The sequence below is a fragment of the Solenopsis invicta genome, chromosome 6 (assembly GCF_016802725.1).
Source record: "Solenopsis invicta isolate M01_SB chromosome 6, UNIL_Sinv_3.0, whole genome shotgun sequence".
In the NCBI taxonomy this organism is placed as follows: domain Eukaryota; kingdom Metazoa; phylum Arthropoda; class Insecta; order Hymenoptera; family Formicidae; genus Solenopsis; species Solenopsis invicta.
In genome coordinates, this window is record NC_052669.1 from 19,044,004 (window position 1) to 19,063,427 (window position 19,424).

At 41.6% G+C, this 19,424-nt stretch overlaps 1 protein-coding gene across 6 annotated transcripts in view; it reads left to right on the forward strand.

The window, feature by feature from the left end:
- The window catches only part of LOC105204049 (phosphatase and actin regulator 4), a 234,219-nt gene that overhangs the window by 39,143 nt on the left and 175,652 nt on the right, over nucleotides 1-19,424 (forward strand). Inside the window, exons 1-2 of one of the 6 annotated variants that reach the window (XM_026134863.2) lie at nucleotides 648-1,582; nucleotides 3,594-4,750. The exons of 4 other annotated variants lie outside the window; for them this stretch is intronic. In XM_026134863.2, coding sequence (XP_025990648.1) covers nucleotides 4,393-4,750 — 358 coding nt within the window. In that variant the 5' untranslated portion in view covers nucleotides 648-1,582; nucleotides 3,594-4,392. Of the gene's footprint in view, nucleotides 1-647; nucleotides 1,583-1,854; nucleotides 2,232-3,593; nucleotides 4,751-19,424 lie in introns of those variants that run through there. One more of the 6 variants, XM_026134864.2, reaches the window with a different exon arrangement.

Sequence of the window (19,424 nt, forward strand, 5' to 3'; positions counted from 1 at the left end):
TATTTTATTATTTTATTATTAATTATATCTTCATTAAAGCACATGTCTACTTTTTATTGAAATAATTTTATTTCCAGATAAAAAATCGCCACCCAATTTTTTCTATTATTTTTAAAATTATAATCTTATTCACACAACTTTCGTATATATATAATTTATTTAAAGTGTTAGTGTAATTATTAACACATTTTTAAATTTTATTTACTTAGCAAGGATTGCACGTCCGACACATCCTTAACTCTATACCAGTGCACAAATTTCTTGGATTCCAATTTTTTTTTTAATTCAAAGAAACTTTTCTCCGAGTGCAATTTACATTTACCCGCGCGCACGCACAGGTAGAACTTCCACCCTCGGCTTTACGTCGCTCGCACTTAGCACAGCTTAAATTGCGACGAGGACCGCTCTCTCCGGTCCGAGTTTTTCATGATCGTTAGCGTCCCGGGGTGCGATACGAGGTATAAATGCACGACAAGCCGGCGCGCGTGCAACACGTTAATTGGACGAGAGTTACGCCGAACCCGCCATAGAGGCTCCCCTTCTTCGTATACCCCGCGTCGCGTCTCGTCGGCTCTGATCGGTTCGGATCGGCTCGACTCGGCTCGGCTCGGCGAGCGGAGCCGGCTGCTGCCGTCTCGTGCTCGCTGGCGCGGTCGTTCCGGACGCGAGAAGGCGCTCCGGTCGCATGGCCGCCCTCAGTACTCGCGAGCCTCGCTCGGTGTGTGTTTCGTCGTGGTGTGCTCGTCGTCGCCGTGACTGTTGTTTCCGAGTTCTCTCCGGCCGTTCGCGCGGCCCTCGTAATTAATTCCGTTCGCGAATCCGTCCCGCCCGACGCGACGACGGCCGTCTCATCGCGATCTTCCGCCGCCGCGAACGATCTCCCTCGCGCTCTTTCTCACTCTCTCTCTTCACTCTCGCGTGAACAGGAGGAAGAGGCAACGACGACGACGACGACGGCGGTGGCGGCGGCGACGGCGGCGGCGGCGGCGGCGGCGGCGGCGGCGGCGGCGGCGGCCGTCGAGTTCGTGTCGTTCGGGCAACACGTATCCGTGTGTCAGTGTGCGTGAACAGTGCGTTGTGTACGGCAGCGTCGTCGGCGCCGTCGACGACGAGGAGGAAGCTCGCGGGGAAGCACCCCCCGCGCCATCTCTCTCTCTCTCTTCTCTCTCTCTTTCTCTTTATCTTCCTCTCTCGCTCCATTGCCTCGCAACGTTTCCTTCCCATCCGCGTGACTCCGACAGCGGTGAATTTTCCACGCTCGCGATATACGGAGTTTGGAGTACTACGCGCCGCTCCCGTGTGTTTACGATCGTTGCGTCCTCTCTATCGCCGTCTCATTCTCCTCTCACCTGCGCTCCTCCTCCTCCTCCTCCTCCGCTGCCCTGGCGTGGTGGACAGGTGTCTCGTGCGAAGTAACGGAGGAGAGAGAGAGAGAGAGAGAGAAAGCCGACGCCTGGTCTCTGTGATATAACGTCGGGCCTCGCGGCGCCCCCGACGGCCCTTCCCGAATCCTGCCGAGAAAACAAGCCCTCCACTGCCCGAATCGTCGTTATCGTCGTCATCGACGATCGCCAGAGTATACGTACGTATCGCACGTAACGCGATCTCTCGCGCAGTTCCGCGTCCTCTCGTCGGCGTGTCCATTCTTTTTCGTTCGTTCGTTTGTATTCGTTTGCTCGCTCGCTCGCTCGCTCGCTCGCTCGTTTGTATACGCGTTGCGTGCACGCGTAGTTGCGTACGTACGTGTGTGAGAGCACGAGGCGAGGAAAATTGTTTACGCCTACGACGATTACAACACGCCCTCGTATCGCGGACGACGTTTGTCCTTGGAGGTTAGTCAGTCGGCCGTGCAACCAGTGAATGGACGCTTCTTTACGCGACGCTCCGACCGCACCGCCGCCGCCGCCGCCGCCGTCGCCGCCGTGTCTCCTCGCGTTCATCTCGAAGAAATTTAGCATCTCGCGTGGAAAGAAAAAAGCGCGATTGTGCGCGAGTGACGGTCGTGCCTAACGCACGGGGGTCACTGAGTGTTTCTGTCGGTGGAAAATTCCGATCGCGCTCGTTAGAATCGTCCCGCGAGCGGCGGAGCGGAGTTTAATAATCTGTTGAATGCCATAGGAAAACGCGTGACGGGAAGTTTACTCGCGCGAGGATAAATTCTTCGAAGTGGCTTATATCCGTCCGAACAATCTTCTAAATTGGGGCGTCGGGGCGTGGTTAATTAATTAAACGTAAGGACGTGACTCGGTAGCTCGCGTACACGGAATCTTTTGTTTGCGAAAGACGACGACGTGTGTAAATTTGTGTTTTATTTTAGTGCAATTCGGTTGAAGATAATACGACGGGAAACGCGTTATTTGCATATTTACGTTAACAGTGGCCAAAAGACGAATCGATTCTATTTTTACACATGCGCCGAATAAAGTTATTATCCGGTTCATTGCGTTTTTTTTTTATCGGAACGCCCGGTCGGTCGGTCTTACGAAGTAATTCTGTCGTTCATATCTGTCTGCAAATCGTGCCGAAGTAATTAAATATTGATGACCGACGTTTCGTATCGCGCGGAAAGGCAGTTTGGACATCCTCCGCCGAAGAGTGCGGAACAGTACGATTCAATCTATCGCCGGATGCGCCGCACCGAGACTCGGGAAAATTCTTTTCATTTCCGTCGCGGAAAATTTTCCTTGTCCTTGATCCGCATCTCGTCAAATTCGCGGGCGAGATAAGAACTCGTTCGGTTTGGATAATGTTGAGAAGGAAGAAGGGAAAAAGTTTCTTTTGCGTTAATTAAGGGACGCATCGATCAATTTTCTAGTTTAATTTTTCTATTTCCACTATTTCTGCATAAGCAATAAATCGTGACGTGATAAATCGCAGGCTCTCACACACACGCGGTCGATAATTACACTAAGAGAAGAAAAAATATCTCCCAACAATCATTTACTGCCGATGAGTCTTATAACAGCTTATTTACTTGCAAGTCAAGTTAAAAATTTCGTAATCGAAATATTTATGTAAATGATATAAAGAAATAATTTTTAATCAAGTGATTTTTCTGCAGTTCTAGAAAATATTTATTTATACTATTTTTATATTCAAGATAATCTGTTTTTTTTAATGTGAAAAAAAACAATTTAATCAAGTTTAATAATATTATTAGTTTATTTGCAAAATTATTTAAATTTAAAAAAAGGTAAAAGTACAAAATTATGTACTTAAGGCAATATTGTCTATTTACTTAAAAAAAATATTTTTACTTAATCAGAACAGATATTCGCATCCAAATATATAGTTTTAAGAAAACGTATTACTTTTATTTAAAAAAAAAAAAAAGTTTCTCTCAGTGTAGAATATCGTTCGAATATTACCGAGAATTGAGATGAACATCTTTACCAACATTTTATCTATTTTCACAAAGTCAAAGTTTGACATTTCTCTCTACGGTTTTAACGTCATTTTGCGATGTACTCTTCAAAGTAGATCTTCGTCGCTTGTTGTATAATCGTCGGTTACCCGCGAGCGAAAACAATGCGTGCCATTCACGACGGCCGGGCAGTGCAGGCTGTAACTTTTCCTCATTCGTTGTTGCGCAGGGACGCGACTCCTCCAGTCATCGACACGTCGCCGGTCGTACTCTCGCGGCTCCTCATTTTCCACGGTATGTGCCAATCGCGAGGAATTCCGTTGTAAATAGTCAGTGACCCTCCACGAAGCCGGTCTCGATTTAAAGGACCTTTCGTACGACTTTTTTTGCTCTACCCCGGATCAAGGATCGCTCCGTGCCATAATCTCGATAGAATAACAAAGTCGTTTGCCGCACCAAGAGGAAATCTCTGCGTGGAACGTGCGAGATAATTGGGGCCCGACATCCATAATGCGAGCGGGCGATAACGAGAGCGCCATTTATTCGATGCAATAAACGACGCTCGACAGATTACGACTGTGCATCGAAGGCGAGCTTTACAAGTGTGGGAGAGCCGAAAGATCTCTCGCGTCTCTTTACGGCGCGCAACGTACGATCAGATGCGGCGCGCTCGCCCGGGAGTAATCGATAATTCCCGATAGTCGGTCGAGAAGCACCGACGAGCAACGCGCGGCCGCGATCCCGCGAGGTTTCTCCCGAGGATCTTTATCACGGGATCGCGCTCGAGCACGTGGGAGCCGCGCGAATCTCACCGTCGAGCCGTGGAGCCGCGAACGAGAAGTGGTGAACGACGACGACGCGAGCCGCTGCCGCCGATCCCTCGAGCAGGTGCACACCGGGATGCGCCGTGCCACGCTGTTGACAGGGACCACCCGTCGGTAGCTCCGTTGCCGGCTTTCGTAGCGATCCTCAGCCCGTGGCGCCGGAAGAGACGGGGTCGCTGCAAGGACCGGAACGCCCCGAACGCGATGTCTATACGCGTGAGTGGCGTCTACCTGGTGCCCACCAGCCCGGCGGGCGCCACCGACAACGGCGGCAATGACAAGAGCGGCGGCGGCGGCGGCGGCGGCGGCGGAGGTCTGCACTCCGTCGACGGCAATCTGCATCATCATCAGCAGCAGCACCATCATCATCATCACCACCACTCGACGACGAAAACGGTGACGATCGTGACGGCGCCGCAGCGCAGCAACAGCCTGGATTACCTCAACTTCGAGGAGAAACGACAGATCATCGCGTCGTCGTTGTCTCTGAGTGACTTTTTGGCGCATGGACCGGCAGCAGCCGCGGCTGCCGCCAAGGAGGTGGCGGCGAACACGGTGATCGGTGAGTCTCGGAGAACATGTCGATCAATAAGAGGGCATTCGCGTAACGAAAAATCCGCGCTGCCGTGCGCGCGGGTATATTAATAACGCGGGATGATGGGGTTACATGATAATTGACGTGATAATCAGCCTTGTAGATAAGTGAGCACTCGCTCTTGTCAATGACGCTTCGAAGAGAAATTAATGACCTTAGGGAGGTATTACCAGGTAATTTCTAGCAACCATCATTAGTAACGGGATTTGACGGGATTTTTTTTTCGTGTTTGAAACGAGACATTGCGGAAGATATTAAGTGCAATTATATTGGAAATTGAAGAGCGTTTCCGTCATATTAGTTTTCTGTACATTCAAAAAATGTTTTGCTGATGTAATTTGCCGCTATTTTGTGTATCTGCAAAAATATTATTTGTATAGGATGTGTTTTCGCTATATAATACGCGCTGAAAGTTAGCGAAATTTAAAAACTGAAGGTTTCTCTTCTTCATTTTCCCAATCAGCAGCAAAAAAATTTGGTCGTCAATGTTCGAATTTTGGTTCTGAAACTTATAGCTGTAAATTTTTATACTTTTGTAATGTTTCGAGATATACGTCCTTAACATGATGATAAGCGCTACAGAACAATTTTCTTCCAAAATTTCACAAATAATTCATTCAGATAGAAATTCTGTCTCTGTTATTTAGATTGATTATTTAAATACCAAATATATGCAATATCACGATATTTGCTAATCATTTATCTACCTTGGTTGATATTTTGCAGTCAAAAAATTGTTTCTGTACTTGCAAGACCATTTTTTGAATGTACATGTGTTAAATGGATTGAACATGACCAATCGAACAAAGTATTCTTCTCTCGATCGATTCGGTTTTGTGGTATTCTACGTTACAGCGTGAACATTCTCATTTATCTATCATCGTATCAAGTTTGTTGCTACAGCAATGCGATGTTGAAAGTAATCATAATATAATGGTAACATTTTACCAGTATCGGATATTTATATTTTAATGAATATGTTATATATTTGTATTATTAATGTTTAAATATTACTGTATTACGCCGCATAATATTAATATTTAAAAATATTATTACGTCATAAATAAATTACTATCTAACAACGGGTTATTCTCAATATTTCGCTATTTCATTTGAAGTTGAGAAATTCTCTACTTTCCTTTCCAAAAAGTTTCAAAATTTCTGATCAAATTTTTGAAAGGTTTAATCTTTCCTTGACATATTACACGTCATATTTTATACTCTGCTTTATCAATGGGAGCGCAAATGACATGAGGTTTACAAAAAGCACGCAGAGCGTTCGCTCTTTTCAATGAACTTCAAAGCCAACTTCATCGTTTCACGCCTCTCGATCGATTCTTACGCAAATCTGCACCTCGTCACATCGATCCATAGCGCTAATTGCGTCCAAATAAACTAACAAGTGCTGTGGCATAAATAGTGAGCCTTTTTTGTACGTGTAAATTCCGATGGGGAGTTAGAGAATCGTCGCACTCGTCGTTGAGAGAGTTAACAGGTGATGACGAGGCGCATCGGCCGCCACCGCGTTTCGATAACACCGGACGATAATTGCCGGCGATTCGTTTCCACCGTCGACGGTTGCGTGATTTACGTGAGTGACGAGAGACGGGGCTGAGAATCGGCCAGCGCCGACGCCGGTCGTGTTGTAGTAGTCCCAGGTCGTCTTCTGGCCGACGCGGTATCTCGAGGCAGCGGTGAATCGAGGTAATCGACACGGTGAAGGGCAATAGACGAAAGGAAAGTGAGCGGGGGTGGCAGTCCAGAGCGAGGATGACGAAGGGACAGACGGAGGCAGAAGCGCGCGCGTGGTGTGCAAGGTGGAAAAGCCACCTTGCCGTGCCTCACTTCAATTCGGAGTCAAGGAACTCCGGTAGCGAGTGCGAGAGGCGCGCCTTGTAAACAAACCTCGCGTGCGTAGCATGCGTGGCCTGCGTGCGTGCGGTGCATCGGCCACCTACGCGGTGTCCCAGGCGGAATGGTCAATATCGCTGGGGGCGATAGTAGCGGTCTTGAACAATGAGACAGCGCCTCCTTAAACATCCTATATATCCCGGGAATTTTCCTGTATATCTCGGCGTTTCCCTCTCTACTTGGGTTCTCCTCTATCGCGGTATCTCGCGAGGTCGTCGGTCGTTGTGAGTAAAAAGGGACAAAGGGAGGCGTTACAGCATGGCGCCGGTAGTCTGCTTTTCCTTTCTCTTCTCTTCCTCGTGTGCGTACGCGAGCGCGCCGCCCTTATTATCTCGTAAAGGTAGCGTTTTAGCCATAACCTTTTGGAGGTAACGCGAGAAATTTCAGAATGGAGAATGGAAAGGCTAAGAGGAAGTAATATATAATTTTATACGAAGTTAATACTTGACATACATTTACTGCAGGATGTATACCGAAGATATATGCAGAAAATTATGCATGTGGAAAATATGTACAGACGCTGATGCTAATGATTTCAAGTGTCATTTCGATATGCTGTTCTTAGTAATATCGTAATACTGATATGAGTGATTTGCATTAGAACAGTACTTTGTCTTAAAAATCTAAGTCTAACAATAAAGACGTGTATATTTGATTCAGTTCTTGATAACAATTTATGTTTGTTTCAATTTACGGGCTGGCTTAGCTTTTATCAAGTCTCGAAATTTCCAAAATTTGAGAGTGGTAATATTACTTACTTAACTTACTATACATTTAAAATTAACGTTGAATTCGGTTCATGTTTCCACTCGTGTTTACATAATTGCTCGTGTGTTTTCTGAATACGAGAAATTATTTATATCTGACTTCATTTAGAGTCTGAAAAGTGATAACAATACATATTTATATCTGGTTACGCATGATGCACAAACGCGTGCGTGTATATTTGTATGCAAAAAAAACGAATTGAATGAAATATCGAATAAAAGTTTCTTTGAGTTACGACATGAATGATTCAATATTTTTATTAGAAATCAACTGAAAGTGAACTCGGAGGTGAATGTGAAAAAGGAACTCTTCTCGCGTGTAAAACTTGATGCCAAATTGAAAGTATTACATAGGTGTGCAAATTTCGCGATGTATAAATTTCTTGAAATACTTAATGTAATTAGAAAATGATCGGATTTGATTGGCGAACGAATTAATAAGATCAAAGTTTGTACAATGCATTTCGCCCCATGCTTCTATGTTTTCATCACGCAGGAAGCTAACAGCGATAAATCTGCCTCGACTCTCCCAATATCTCAATCCGTAATACGAACCTATTACGTGCGGATATTACTGCAACCGATAAGAAACGCGTGTGATCTTTTCCGGCCGGAACCGTCAGATCAAATATTATCACACTCGAGATCAATATTTGCTTCGACCATTAAGCGAGATAATTAATCGATAAGAGTAGTAAAGTTTCACGATCATCTAAAATATCGATATCGATTAATCTCTTGGAAAAGTTACGTTTATCAATCGATCGTAAAACGGAATGTATAATGGCAATTGTGAACTGAGGCTAAAGATGTAATTGTATAATGTAGTTATACATTTCTCCCTACAATTTAATATAAAAGGTACAGTAGTAAAAAAAAAGAGTAACACAAATTAATATGTTAATTCAAACGAAATAGGAAACGGTTCAATAGAATGATTTAATATAAAAACGATTTGTAGAAATTGACAGAACTTTAATTGAATGTTTCAATAAAAGTTTTATTTATCCGTTTCAAAAAATGATACATCCGCAATTCAGATGAAAAGTGTAATGAAAAAAGCACGTTGAAAGGGCACAAAAGTTAGTAAGCAAAATATATTAAGCAAGTTGAAACTTAAATCAGGGAAAAATTTATAACTACATACTCCACAACGCTTTCTCATGCGCGGATAGAATTTTTTTCCTCTTTATTGTAACCTAATTTTTAGGATTTCTCGCGAAACCCTTTTATAGATTTAATTCCATTTATCTCGCCGTTTTTTTCCTCGACTGGATTTTAATCGCGGTCTTTCCAGTACGACAGACGCGCGTCTAGGTCCTTTCACCTTTTTTGCCTCTCCGCTGAGAATTTCCTCGAGGCGCATCGCTGCGTGCCTCGCGACCGAGTATCGCAGCGACCGCGCCTATATTGCATTGTAGCTGAATCACGTGCCGCGGCGTGATGATCAATCATTCCCGTACATTCGATACACGATTGTAACTACGCAGAAAAGAGTTGACTCCGAGCCGTTGGTTTTCGTTGCAGTTCTATCTGAACGTGCTGCAAACTAAATTTCACGTAAACAGACACAGTCGTTAACTTCTGCTCTTTAACTAAATTGTTCTTTCCGTAAGCAATATTGAGGCCTATATAGAAAGAGACTGGGGACGAGTTTAATTGCAAACGAAATTAGACGGCATTGATGAAACCAGACCTTGATTCGTTATATCATACGCTGTACTATTTAATTAGCGCGCCACAAAACAATAAATGCAGTGGTCGGATGCGTTACGCAACGCGTGTAATCGCCTGTACTCGGGTGAACGAGAGAAAAAGGCACGAGATAACATTGCCGATGTTGTAATGGGTGCAGAATGCAGACGTAATGTGGCAACGTTGCGCGGAAATCATTCATTGAGTAGAGAGCAACTCTTGGCCGGTCGACGACTGGCTGATCTGCTCGGATAAGAACAGAGAAACTTTGGTGGCGAGGGATTCTCCGACGATAACAAGAGGCCCCGAGTTCGGCAATCCGATGTCTGCGATGCGTCTTAGAGGAAACCCCTAAATCCCCATAAATCCCTTGTTCAAACACGGGTGCCGTGATTTCTCGTAAAATTTACCGAAGCATATTTTCAATCCCATCAGTTCCACAACTCATTAAATCAAATGTGGTTGTGTGCATGGCAATATTTTAAGTATTGCAAATTAATAATATGAGTAATCAGTGTAGGTGTGAAAAATTAAATTTAATAACTCCATGCGATTTATATGCAAAATATAGAACGAGCTGCTTTATGTGACAAACTGTAAAAGAATAACTGTTTATGTAACTGTTTATCAAGCATTCTCATTTTTCTTTTACACTGTGACTCATTTGATCTTATCGCGTATGTTAATTAGATATTTCACTTTGTATCTCTCCGTTGGCATAGAATTTATTATCTCCCAATTGATGTTCATTTATTCAAGTAATGTTCTTTACGTAATTCAAGTTGATGTTCTCATACATTCCCTACGGGATCTCACTTGGCAATACTCGTAAATTCGCAAGATTCGTGTAAATAGCGTAAACTCGGTACGTTGTGTAAAAATACGAATGTTCTTACGCCTGTCTTCGGTATGGAATTTTCTTCGAGCAAAGATAGAGACGAGAGAGGAATCTCCTCGATAAATCCATGAGCTATGTACGACAGGCTCAGTTAATTATTTCACAGAAATGAGAGTTCATCTTTCCTTAGCCACTCCCCATCATGAAACATCATTCGTTTTATTGAATTTTTCTTTATCTCACGAATAAGGAACTTTTATCCAATTAATCGATTTTTTTCTTTTTTAATAAAACGCTGTGTCATTAATAATTTGCATCCCCATTAACGATAGATTGAAAAGAGTTGACGGGACTACTGAACGTCGCGAAAGTAAAGAATTTCAGAGAAAATATTTTTAAAAATTTCACTTGGGTTCATCGTCTAATTTTGTCTATATACAATCCTCTCCTGCGGCAAAAATCTTCCTAGTTTAAGTAAAATTCATCTTCTTAAAGTTGCTCACGATCTCTTTTAATCTCGGGCATTAAATTATTTTTTAATAATATATCGAGATGAAAATTGTGATGCGCCAGCGCAAGATTGAAGCATCCGAGAACAAAATTATTTTCGCAGACACATGCGGTACATATATTACCGTCAATTGAAGGTTGCTGAATCTTAGAATACTTTTTTTTCTTTAATTAATTATTTAGCTCGCACGGTTTTTCTTGTTCAAGTTGCACGCGTTTCTTTGCTTAACGCTGCCGCTCGCGCGGCTGCTACGCTGGCAAGAAGGAATTGTGACTCATAGAAGATTCATCGTCTAATTTTGCCCGTATACAGAGGCAGACTAGCTTTTCCCTGACGAAAAGCGTTGTTTAAGTAAAATTTCATTTTCTTCTAAATTACTTGCTTCTTTTATTCTATCGACGTCGGTAATTAAATAGAGACATTTAAATTAACGTCTGTCTGATTTTATTGTTATATATAAATTAAGTAATTAGTCCTAAATAATTAGTCTAAAAACTATAGTCAAGATTAGTGCAGAGTTTTTATTGCTTTATCAAAAATGGTATAAGTATTGCTAAAATAATTTTTAGAACCGTCGTGCATATTACTACGTTGTATTTTAACGTCGAACCTGTATTTTAACGTCGGTCTCGCATGCCAAGAAAGTCGCCGCGAGCGCACAACCGTACGGCACAAACATCTTATCCAGAAAAGCGAAGTAAGCTAAGGGAAAAGTTTGTGGTCGAGATTGAAAGTCGTCTGGCGTTGGACACGTTGAGAAAAGTGACTGCAAAGTATGCTGTTTGATATGTGTTTCATGGCACGGTACTGGCAGACAGGTAGACACGTAGTTCGATTTATGTACCGAAACAAGATGAAAAGAATCCTCCTTATAAATTTTAGACTTTGGGGTGTTGACAAAAGTGTTCCTCCTCTATTAACGTGTGTAATGAAAATTACGAAATTATAAGTGCGAATAATTTTCAATTACGTAGTAACTCGCACGCGGGGAGAAAATAGTAAAAAGTTCGATATCAATTGTACGGGACGAACTTCGGTTACTGTATGCCCCTCTAATGGAAATTGCTTCAATTTTTCGTCCGTGACGCGGTTCATCTCTCACTCTATCCTAATTTCGCTCGAGGTCAAACTCGTTACGTCTCGCGACTTAACAAGCAGCCACCGACGTACGATCCGTCGCGTTCGAAAGAAGAGCGGACCCTTTCGAGCTACGCCGCACCAGCCACGTCTCTCCCGCGGAATGTCAAGGCTGGCCGCTGGAAACGTAAATTTCTACGTGGAACGACGAAACGTGTTGTGCTAGTGAAACGTAGTAGGTATCAATGGGAGATATTCCGTCAGCTTTTCTGCGATGAGCTCATCGATTTCGCGTCGTATGTGAGGAAAAGCGAAAGCGACATGACGTGATGCGACGCGACGCGACTTGACGGCCACGCTCGCCTTTCGATTTATCGTCTTTCGCATTTCTTCCTTTTGTCTTTCTACCTCCACCCACCTCCCACTATTCTTGGTAATCTTTCTCTTTCTCTCTCGGCACTTAATTCGTCGTGTAATTATCTCCTCTTTGCTCTACGCTTAGAGAGAGGCGCGCGGTTCCCACGTGCCGTCGTGTCGGCGAGTGTGCATGACATTACGAAAGCCTGTCATCTCACCTTTTCGCGATGCGCTAACGCAGTGCGCGATAAATGAGCTATTGCGTTCGCGTTACGAAATTTACGACGGCACGGGTGGTTCGCGACATCAAACTCGGAGAATTATAGCGATATAAATCGTGAGCAATGGCACGGCTTGCGATTAGATTTTTAGCTTTATGCCCGATAAAAGAGCTGCGCAACATTTTTTTATTTTTTTATTTGTCTCTTACATCGCCTCACCGTGCGATTTAACAATATGTTTTACAAGCACCATTTACAGGAGGCGTTCTCAGAAAGAATTTTTACGAAGGTTGAATGTTTTTCTTTAAGTCAATATTTTATGTACTTTTCTCGTTGCGCTTTTATAATCTTTAAGATATTTCTGAGATTTACTTTCTAAAATATGTATGCCAGTATGACGTAGCATGATTAGCTACATATTGTGGAAATTTCTCTATTGTAAATCGATCGTGATTACATCACTTGAATATTCGCGAGGGCGTTCGGCGAGTGGCAATTGCAAAGAGCTAAATATAAAAGAGTGAATAACTATGTTTGACGTTTGATGATCATCTGCTTGCAATACACCGTGCTCGTATTTTTCTTTTTATTCTTTATATCGAATCACCTGGATCGGAGGGATCGATATATATTCATAGCTATTGCTATAGTGCGAGCAGGTGTTTTTTTCCTCCCCAACCGCGCCCTTACCTTTTCTTGTTCCTTTGAGAGCACTCTCGTCGCGACGGATAAAGTTCTCTTAATAATATTCCATTTTCATCTCTATGTACATGTACGAGTGTATTTAAAAAAAAAAAAGAGGAAAGGCAACTTATATATAATTATTTTATTGTCGAGCTGTTACAAATGGATACGAGATATTGAGAATATGAAAGTTATAAACATAATTGAGAACTTGGTTTAATTAAGATCTGCCAATGAACGGCCTTTCAACAGTTTTCATTTACTTATAAGAAGCATAGAAATCTCTGCAGTGCGAATATTATGAACATGCGTTTACAAATGCTTTCATAAACATCGTCAGTTTTAATTTTAATTTTTTGCTGCTTTACTTGCTTGCGAGCTGACATTTGCTGCTTTGACATGGACAAAGCGCTTCTGACGAAAAACATTTTCCTGAAAACATGATATTCGTAACGTCTTTTGTATTAAATATCCAATCGTTTAAATGTCGCGCAACGTCGTCGTAGACCAGCGATGTAGATTAGCAGCGACTGAATTTACCCATTTACTCAGAGGATCGTTTTCGACGCGAGGCGAATCGGCGAAGTCGAAACGTTTTCCCGTAATAACAATGGCTACTATTCGGAACGTGTGAGCGTATGATCAAAGCAAATACGTAATGCAGAGTGAAATCAAAGTGCGTAGAACGGTACGACGGGGTCAATGTAGGCAAACTTTACTCGACGCCATCTCGCATCCAATCTATAGCTCTCTGTAGCCGAGTTAAGGCGAGTTTTCCCTATCCGTCCCTTTGTGGAGTCTTAATGTCTATAAGCATGCACGCGAGTGTATGTGCGTGTGTCGCTTTTATGATGGCGTCTCGACACGGGTCAGGTGAGCGTAAAACCATTTGCAGGAGCGAAAGGGTTTCAACGCGCCCGCGGCTATCGGAGGGGTTTTTTTTTAAGCCGTGCAAAAAATTCGAATGTTGGGTTTTTCTTACCGGTAAAGTTCAAATACTTATTTATAACGGTCTGTGCAACTACTCGCAGAGAATCGTGTAAGAAGCTTGCTAGGTTGAACACTAATTAGTTTAATACTAATTAGTTTGACACTAATTTAATACTGAAATTTATTAACGAAAATAAAAGAAACGTTGCCGATAGAGGAAGAGGAAAATTTTCTGTGAAATTAAATTATTATCGTTATTTGCGAAAATTTAAACTTAGTTTATTTAACGCAATTATGAAAGAGAGATATCGCGTTCTATCTTATTTTAAATTGAAATCTTCGTGACATTTCCCTTAACTCATATAAATACAAAAATGTGATGAAAGCACTGTTAATATTACATTTTTGTAAAATGTAAAAAATGATGACGTGTTCAGTTAATTAGAAAATTATTTTATTTTTCGTCGAGGAATTAAATCGACATTATGTTTTCCTAGTACGACTCCATTCGCTATTGTTGATTCATCGATTACGTCAGACACAAACTCGTCAGTAATGTTTTCTCGATAGTCATCTAGTAAGTAATATGGTATGTAATCTAGCGAATAAGACAGAATGAAAAGATATAAATTTATATATTATTTTTAAAGCGTATTTCTATATTTCTTATAAATTTTAAATTCGATAAAAATACAGAATTAATTTAAAAACGATGTACGTTTGATATATTATCTCTGCATTATATAGAAAGATAATATTATCATTTATATTTATTTATCTGATTTAATTGCACACGCACGAATTATCTTTATATGATTATTTATAAAAACAAATTTCATTGTGTGTAACGTGACGGCGCGCTAAACTAAATGCGATACAAGTTGCATAAAGCGTTGCTCTGCATTTGCATAAGTTGAGAGGATCGTTGCAATATAATTTATATTTAAAATTAAATTGTATCGTCTGCAGTTTCAACTCGGGTAAATTGCTACGGACTGGTCTTTGAAATTACTTGGACGTAATGACAGTAGATATGTTGTCGTTAGTCATACTGCCACGACGATGTCGACAGAGCGTAGTTTTTCGCACGGAACGGAATCAGCGTTCACGTCATTCGTCGCTCGAAGAAACCGTCGTGATTAACGGGGAATCATGTAACTATTACCAAGGGGGCTGTGCGCGCAACTAAATGAAAGATACAAAATGTGCTGGCAGGACAGGTTCTTCCGCGGGCAACGGACACAACTTGCAAACGTGTTATTGCGTTGTTTGCCTTATTTGCGATTCGAGTAAACGCGAAACCGTGCGACAGAACTGTGCAGTGTTTTCGTAGGTGGCAATGAGTTTTATTAATAGTCTGATATCAATTTTAGTTGGATTTAATTAGGACGATAAATATTGCCGCGTGACACAATGAAATATGCGCATATGCGCATCTCGAAAATGGCGAACTGAGAATTTCAGCAAAAGCAATTCAGTAAAATGAACGCGTTTTTAAATTTAAAATTAATTATCTAAAGAAGTACGTGTCAAATGCAAACAATATCAATTACGCTATAATACGTAAATTATATACGAAAGTAATAATATACACATAAGAAAATTTTTTTGCGCAAAAACATTTTAATTAGAAATTAAAATTGACCAGCAACACTGTTTGTTTCTTGAGTTTCTCTTCTGGCGGTCAATTGGCAAGATAATTAAACAAATTGAATAAACGCGATCTCTGCAATGTGGAAATAAATGGTCGACTGCTCTCCTTCTTCTCTCTTCCTTCAATTATTCTTCGTTTCCTTCTTTACCCTCTTCCTATCTCGCGCTTTAATTGCAATCATTTAACATGGGTTAGAACAGTACTCTTCGCGCAGCTTGGCGAAACAAATTTCCGTTTTCCTGCTTTCCGTAAATTTTGAGGTCTGTTTTCTTCACTGCCAGAGTAACATGTCTCTTAATAATCCGCAGCAAAAAAATTTTTCCGTTCTGTTGATCTCCAAACTATAATTTATAAGAAAAATAGGGAGGGAAATATTAAAAGACTTCGGAAAATATGTCTAGACTTTCTTTCCAGACGCGCGGTGCATTCCCAAGTTTCCTAAGGAACGTGACGGCTTTTCTAACAAAGTAGCCCTACAGATTGAATTATCATCTCTGTGAAACGCGCAGCGTACGCAATATAACGGAAGCTCCTCGTACACGCTGATTATTGATTCGTTGAAAGTCTGATGATATTTTTTAATTCGCGTTACGAATTCTTTATGCACATCGAAGTAAAGGAAAAAGTTACGTGCGTCGTGCGCGCGCGGATTCGGACTTCTAGAGATATTTCTCTCTCTAGGATATTAAATATCCTACAGAATCGCCATTCGATATCCTGCCGTCGCGGCTAGTCTATCTGCGTGATTCTATTTTCGAAACTGTATTAAAGTTTCACATGTCAAAAACACGTTATCCTTTTTTCAATGAATATTTCGTACCGAGATACCGATCGCCAGTGTGCTGGAGAATTGGTAAATTCGAGGATCCTAGGAAAGGCATTGCTTCGAGAATTACATCATTCCGAAGAATGCACGCGCTGCCTACGCGACAATTCTACCAATAAAACTCACTTAATTAAGAGGCTAGAAGTTCAACGCGCTTCGAAGCTGTCTTATCTGCACTTAAACATTCTTGAAATTTAGCCGCCCGTCACATCGGTGGCATAACTCGCTATATATTTAAATATAAGCGAAATTTGTTGAAGAGCTCGAGAAATTTTTTCTTTTATTCATATTAGGCGTAGGTTGCACTTCACAATGGAAACGAAATGTTACAGACTTGAGGCTTCGATTGCCAATAAACGATCGAATGAGTTTCTGCTCCATTTTGCAAGGGCGCCCGAGAAATGTATTCGCGACGCTTTCGCGAGATCGGCGACTCGAACGGAATAAGAGAAAGCATTTAATAACGCGCTATACGAATTAATGTTATTATTGTTGTAATTCTCAATTGTCATTGTAGAAGTTTTCTTTCGTAGCTGGCGCTTTCATTTCATGCTGACTGATTATAAGTACGGTGATTTAAGCAGTAAAGCATGAATGCGTGACTGCATTATTTAATTAAAATTAAAAGTAAACTGCTTTTAATAGAGCTTGACATTAAAAGACGTTTGATTAAATTGAGGACAAAATAAATCCTCTCTGTAAAGTGCAAATTACTTTACATTTGATATCAACGAAATTAATTTTATGTATAAACAGTTATTCACTTTCGTCGTATCTATCATTTTATTGTCGATATATATTTTTAATATTTCATGAATCTAACTATCAAGAAGGGAAAAACAGAGAAGCAACGACTCGCAATATATCTAATTTACCACTTTACGATATTACGAACGTAAAGATCATTCGCAAAAAGTAGTTCGGAAAGTAGTGGAAAGTCTTTGCGACAAAAGTAGCCCGGAGAACGATGCCGTAAACAGACAGTAGTAGCTAGCTGCCGATAAAAGTTTTATGACTGAAGATAGACAGCGGTCGGATAGACGAACATGGATGCCGGACGCGAGCTCCGATCTTTCTCTTCCGGAATTTCGAGGCGCTCGTAAATAATCTCGGTGAATCTCGGGGCCGAAAGTGAGAAAGTGCAATTCGCAGGGATAAACATTCACGCGCATGGTACGACGTTGTCGTCGAAACGCGTTGCAGGTGTACACTTGTCTCGTGCGTGCATATCTGCTTTTATTCATTCTCTCTTCCCCCCCCTCTCTCTCTCTCGCTGTCTCTCTCAATTCAGTCCCGGCATCTCGTTGCAGGCGAAACGGAACATGCCGCGTTAATTACTCATTACGACACAGAGGCGAGCCTAGAATATTTCCGGGCAGCGACACTCTCTGTCAGAATTAACCCTGACAGGAGCGTGTTCCGATCCGTAACACGGCGAATTGCGGGCGAGTCGATTATTATCCATTCGTGAGAAATGCATCACTTTATTTAGAGAGATGGAATTTAAATTATTGAAATTTGCACGTATAAATAAAAATTCTATTTTTTTTTTTAGCAGTGGATTAACAGCGTGATTTTTAGTATATTATATGTAACGCAAACGAATTGCGTTTGAAGCCGGATAGGGTCTATAAGGCAAACAAGCGCAAATGAACCATTTGCTTTAATGACTACGTTGGGAACACTGACATTGAAATAAATTGTTCATTTGTGTTTGTTTATGCTCGTTTGCTTGGCCTGGATCTAGTCGGAGACGAGCATTTTTCGCACAGCACGTAAGCCAAATAGCACTTGTTTTTATTTGGATGCACGTAAAATTGAAGTAGCCAGTTGCATTTTTTTTTATCGATCTCGTTCATGCGCTCTGAAAAATATATGCGCATTTTCAAGTTATTTTCTCACATTTTTATGAAAGAGACAAATCAATTTTTTCCTGTAGCTATAGCTCCGGGCGTGCGGTTCCCTTCTATCGGGGGTTGCGTCGCGGCCTCCTACTTTTTTTTCCATGATATGTGGAAAGCGTTCATTGTGATCCCCGACTAGCTCGCGAAGGCAGGACGAGCGTTGTCCATTAACGCAATATAAAAAGCGACGGCGCGTCACGATAGCTCGTCGAACTTTTGCGTCGTATCGATAAAATTGTTGTCGTCGCCACCGCCCTCGCGGGATATTGATGTCAATATTGTTGCAAGGAATTTTCTTGTGATTAAAAAAAATATATATATATTTATACGAAAAATTTGTACAGTCAGTAAAATTGTCTTGAATTTAAAAAATGAAGATTTATTTGCTATCGAGCTTCTTGATATCTTACAAAGCTCCGCGTTTGCGATCCAATTCGTCTAACCATAAATCAACCACACGCCGTGATTCTACATTGAGATATTTTGTTTAAGTTCGAGAAATACTCGACGATGGATGGTATTCTCCTGATGTTATATGAATGTAACGCACAATACGTTACAGATCGGTCTTGCATTTCTATTCCAGCGCGAGTATCACATATTTAAAGGGATTGCTGGATGTAAATCTGGATCTTGGCAAATTCGCGACACTGTTAGCTTTATGATATCGTCGATTTCGTTATGACACGCGTCACCGGCACCATTCTCTTAATGCATTAGAAGGCTTGACAGGTTGATTCGGCGAGGCGCGACGTCCGTAAAAGTAACGGATCTACGCATTATTCGCTCAACCGTGACGCCGTTACCTCTAGGCATTACCGTTCCCATTTTTCGCCTCGATCACGATCACTAGGGAATGGGACTCATTCTAGGCGCGATTGCACGTCCCCGTCGTGTCGATCGCACGTGCTTTTTATGACGTCGGAAAGGCTGGTTCAAACTGTCATTAATTCGCGATATCGCGTTAGGACAAACGGTTTTGCTACCGCAATCTATATTCTACATCACACACTTGTTACACTTGCGACAAGTGACAAACAAGTTGAAAGAAAATTGTCAATTTCGTAAACAGACCTTGTAATTTTAATGCGCAATTTATTTGAGCTGGGAAATCACTGAGGAGCATATTGCAATATGTAATTTCATACACAATGATTTGCGTTACAGAGTTTTTATAATAAATCATTTTTCTTTCTTGTCAAAGTGTTTTAACATGTTTTAGAAATGTCGTGAATTTACGAGTATAATATTTGGAAAATGTTACGA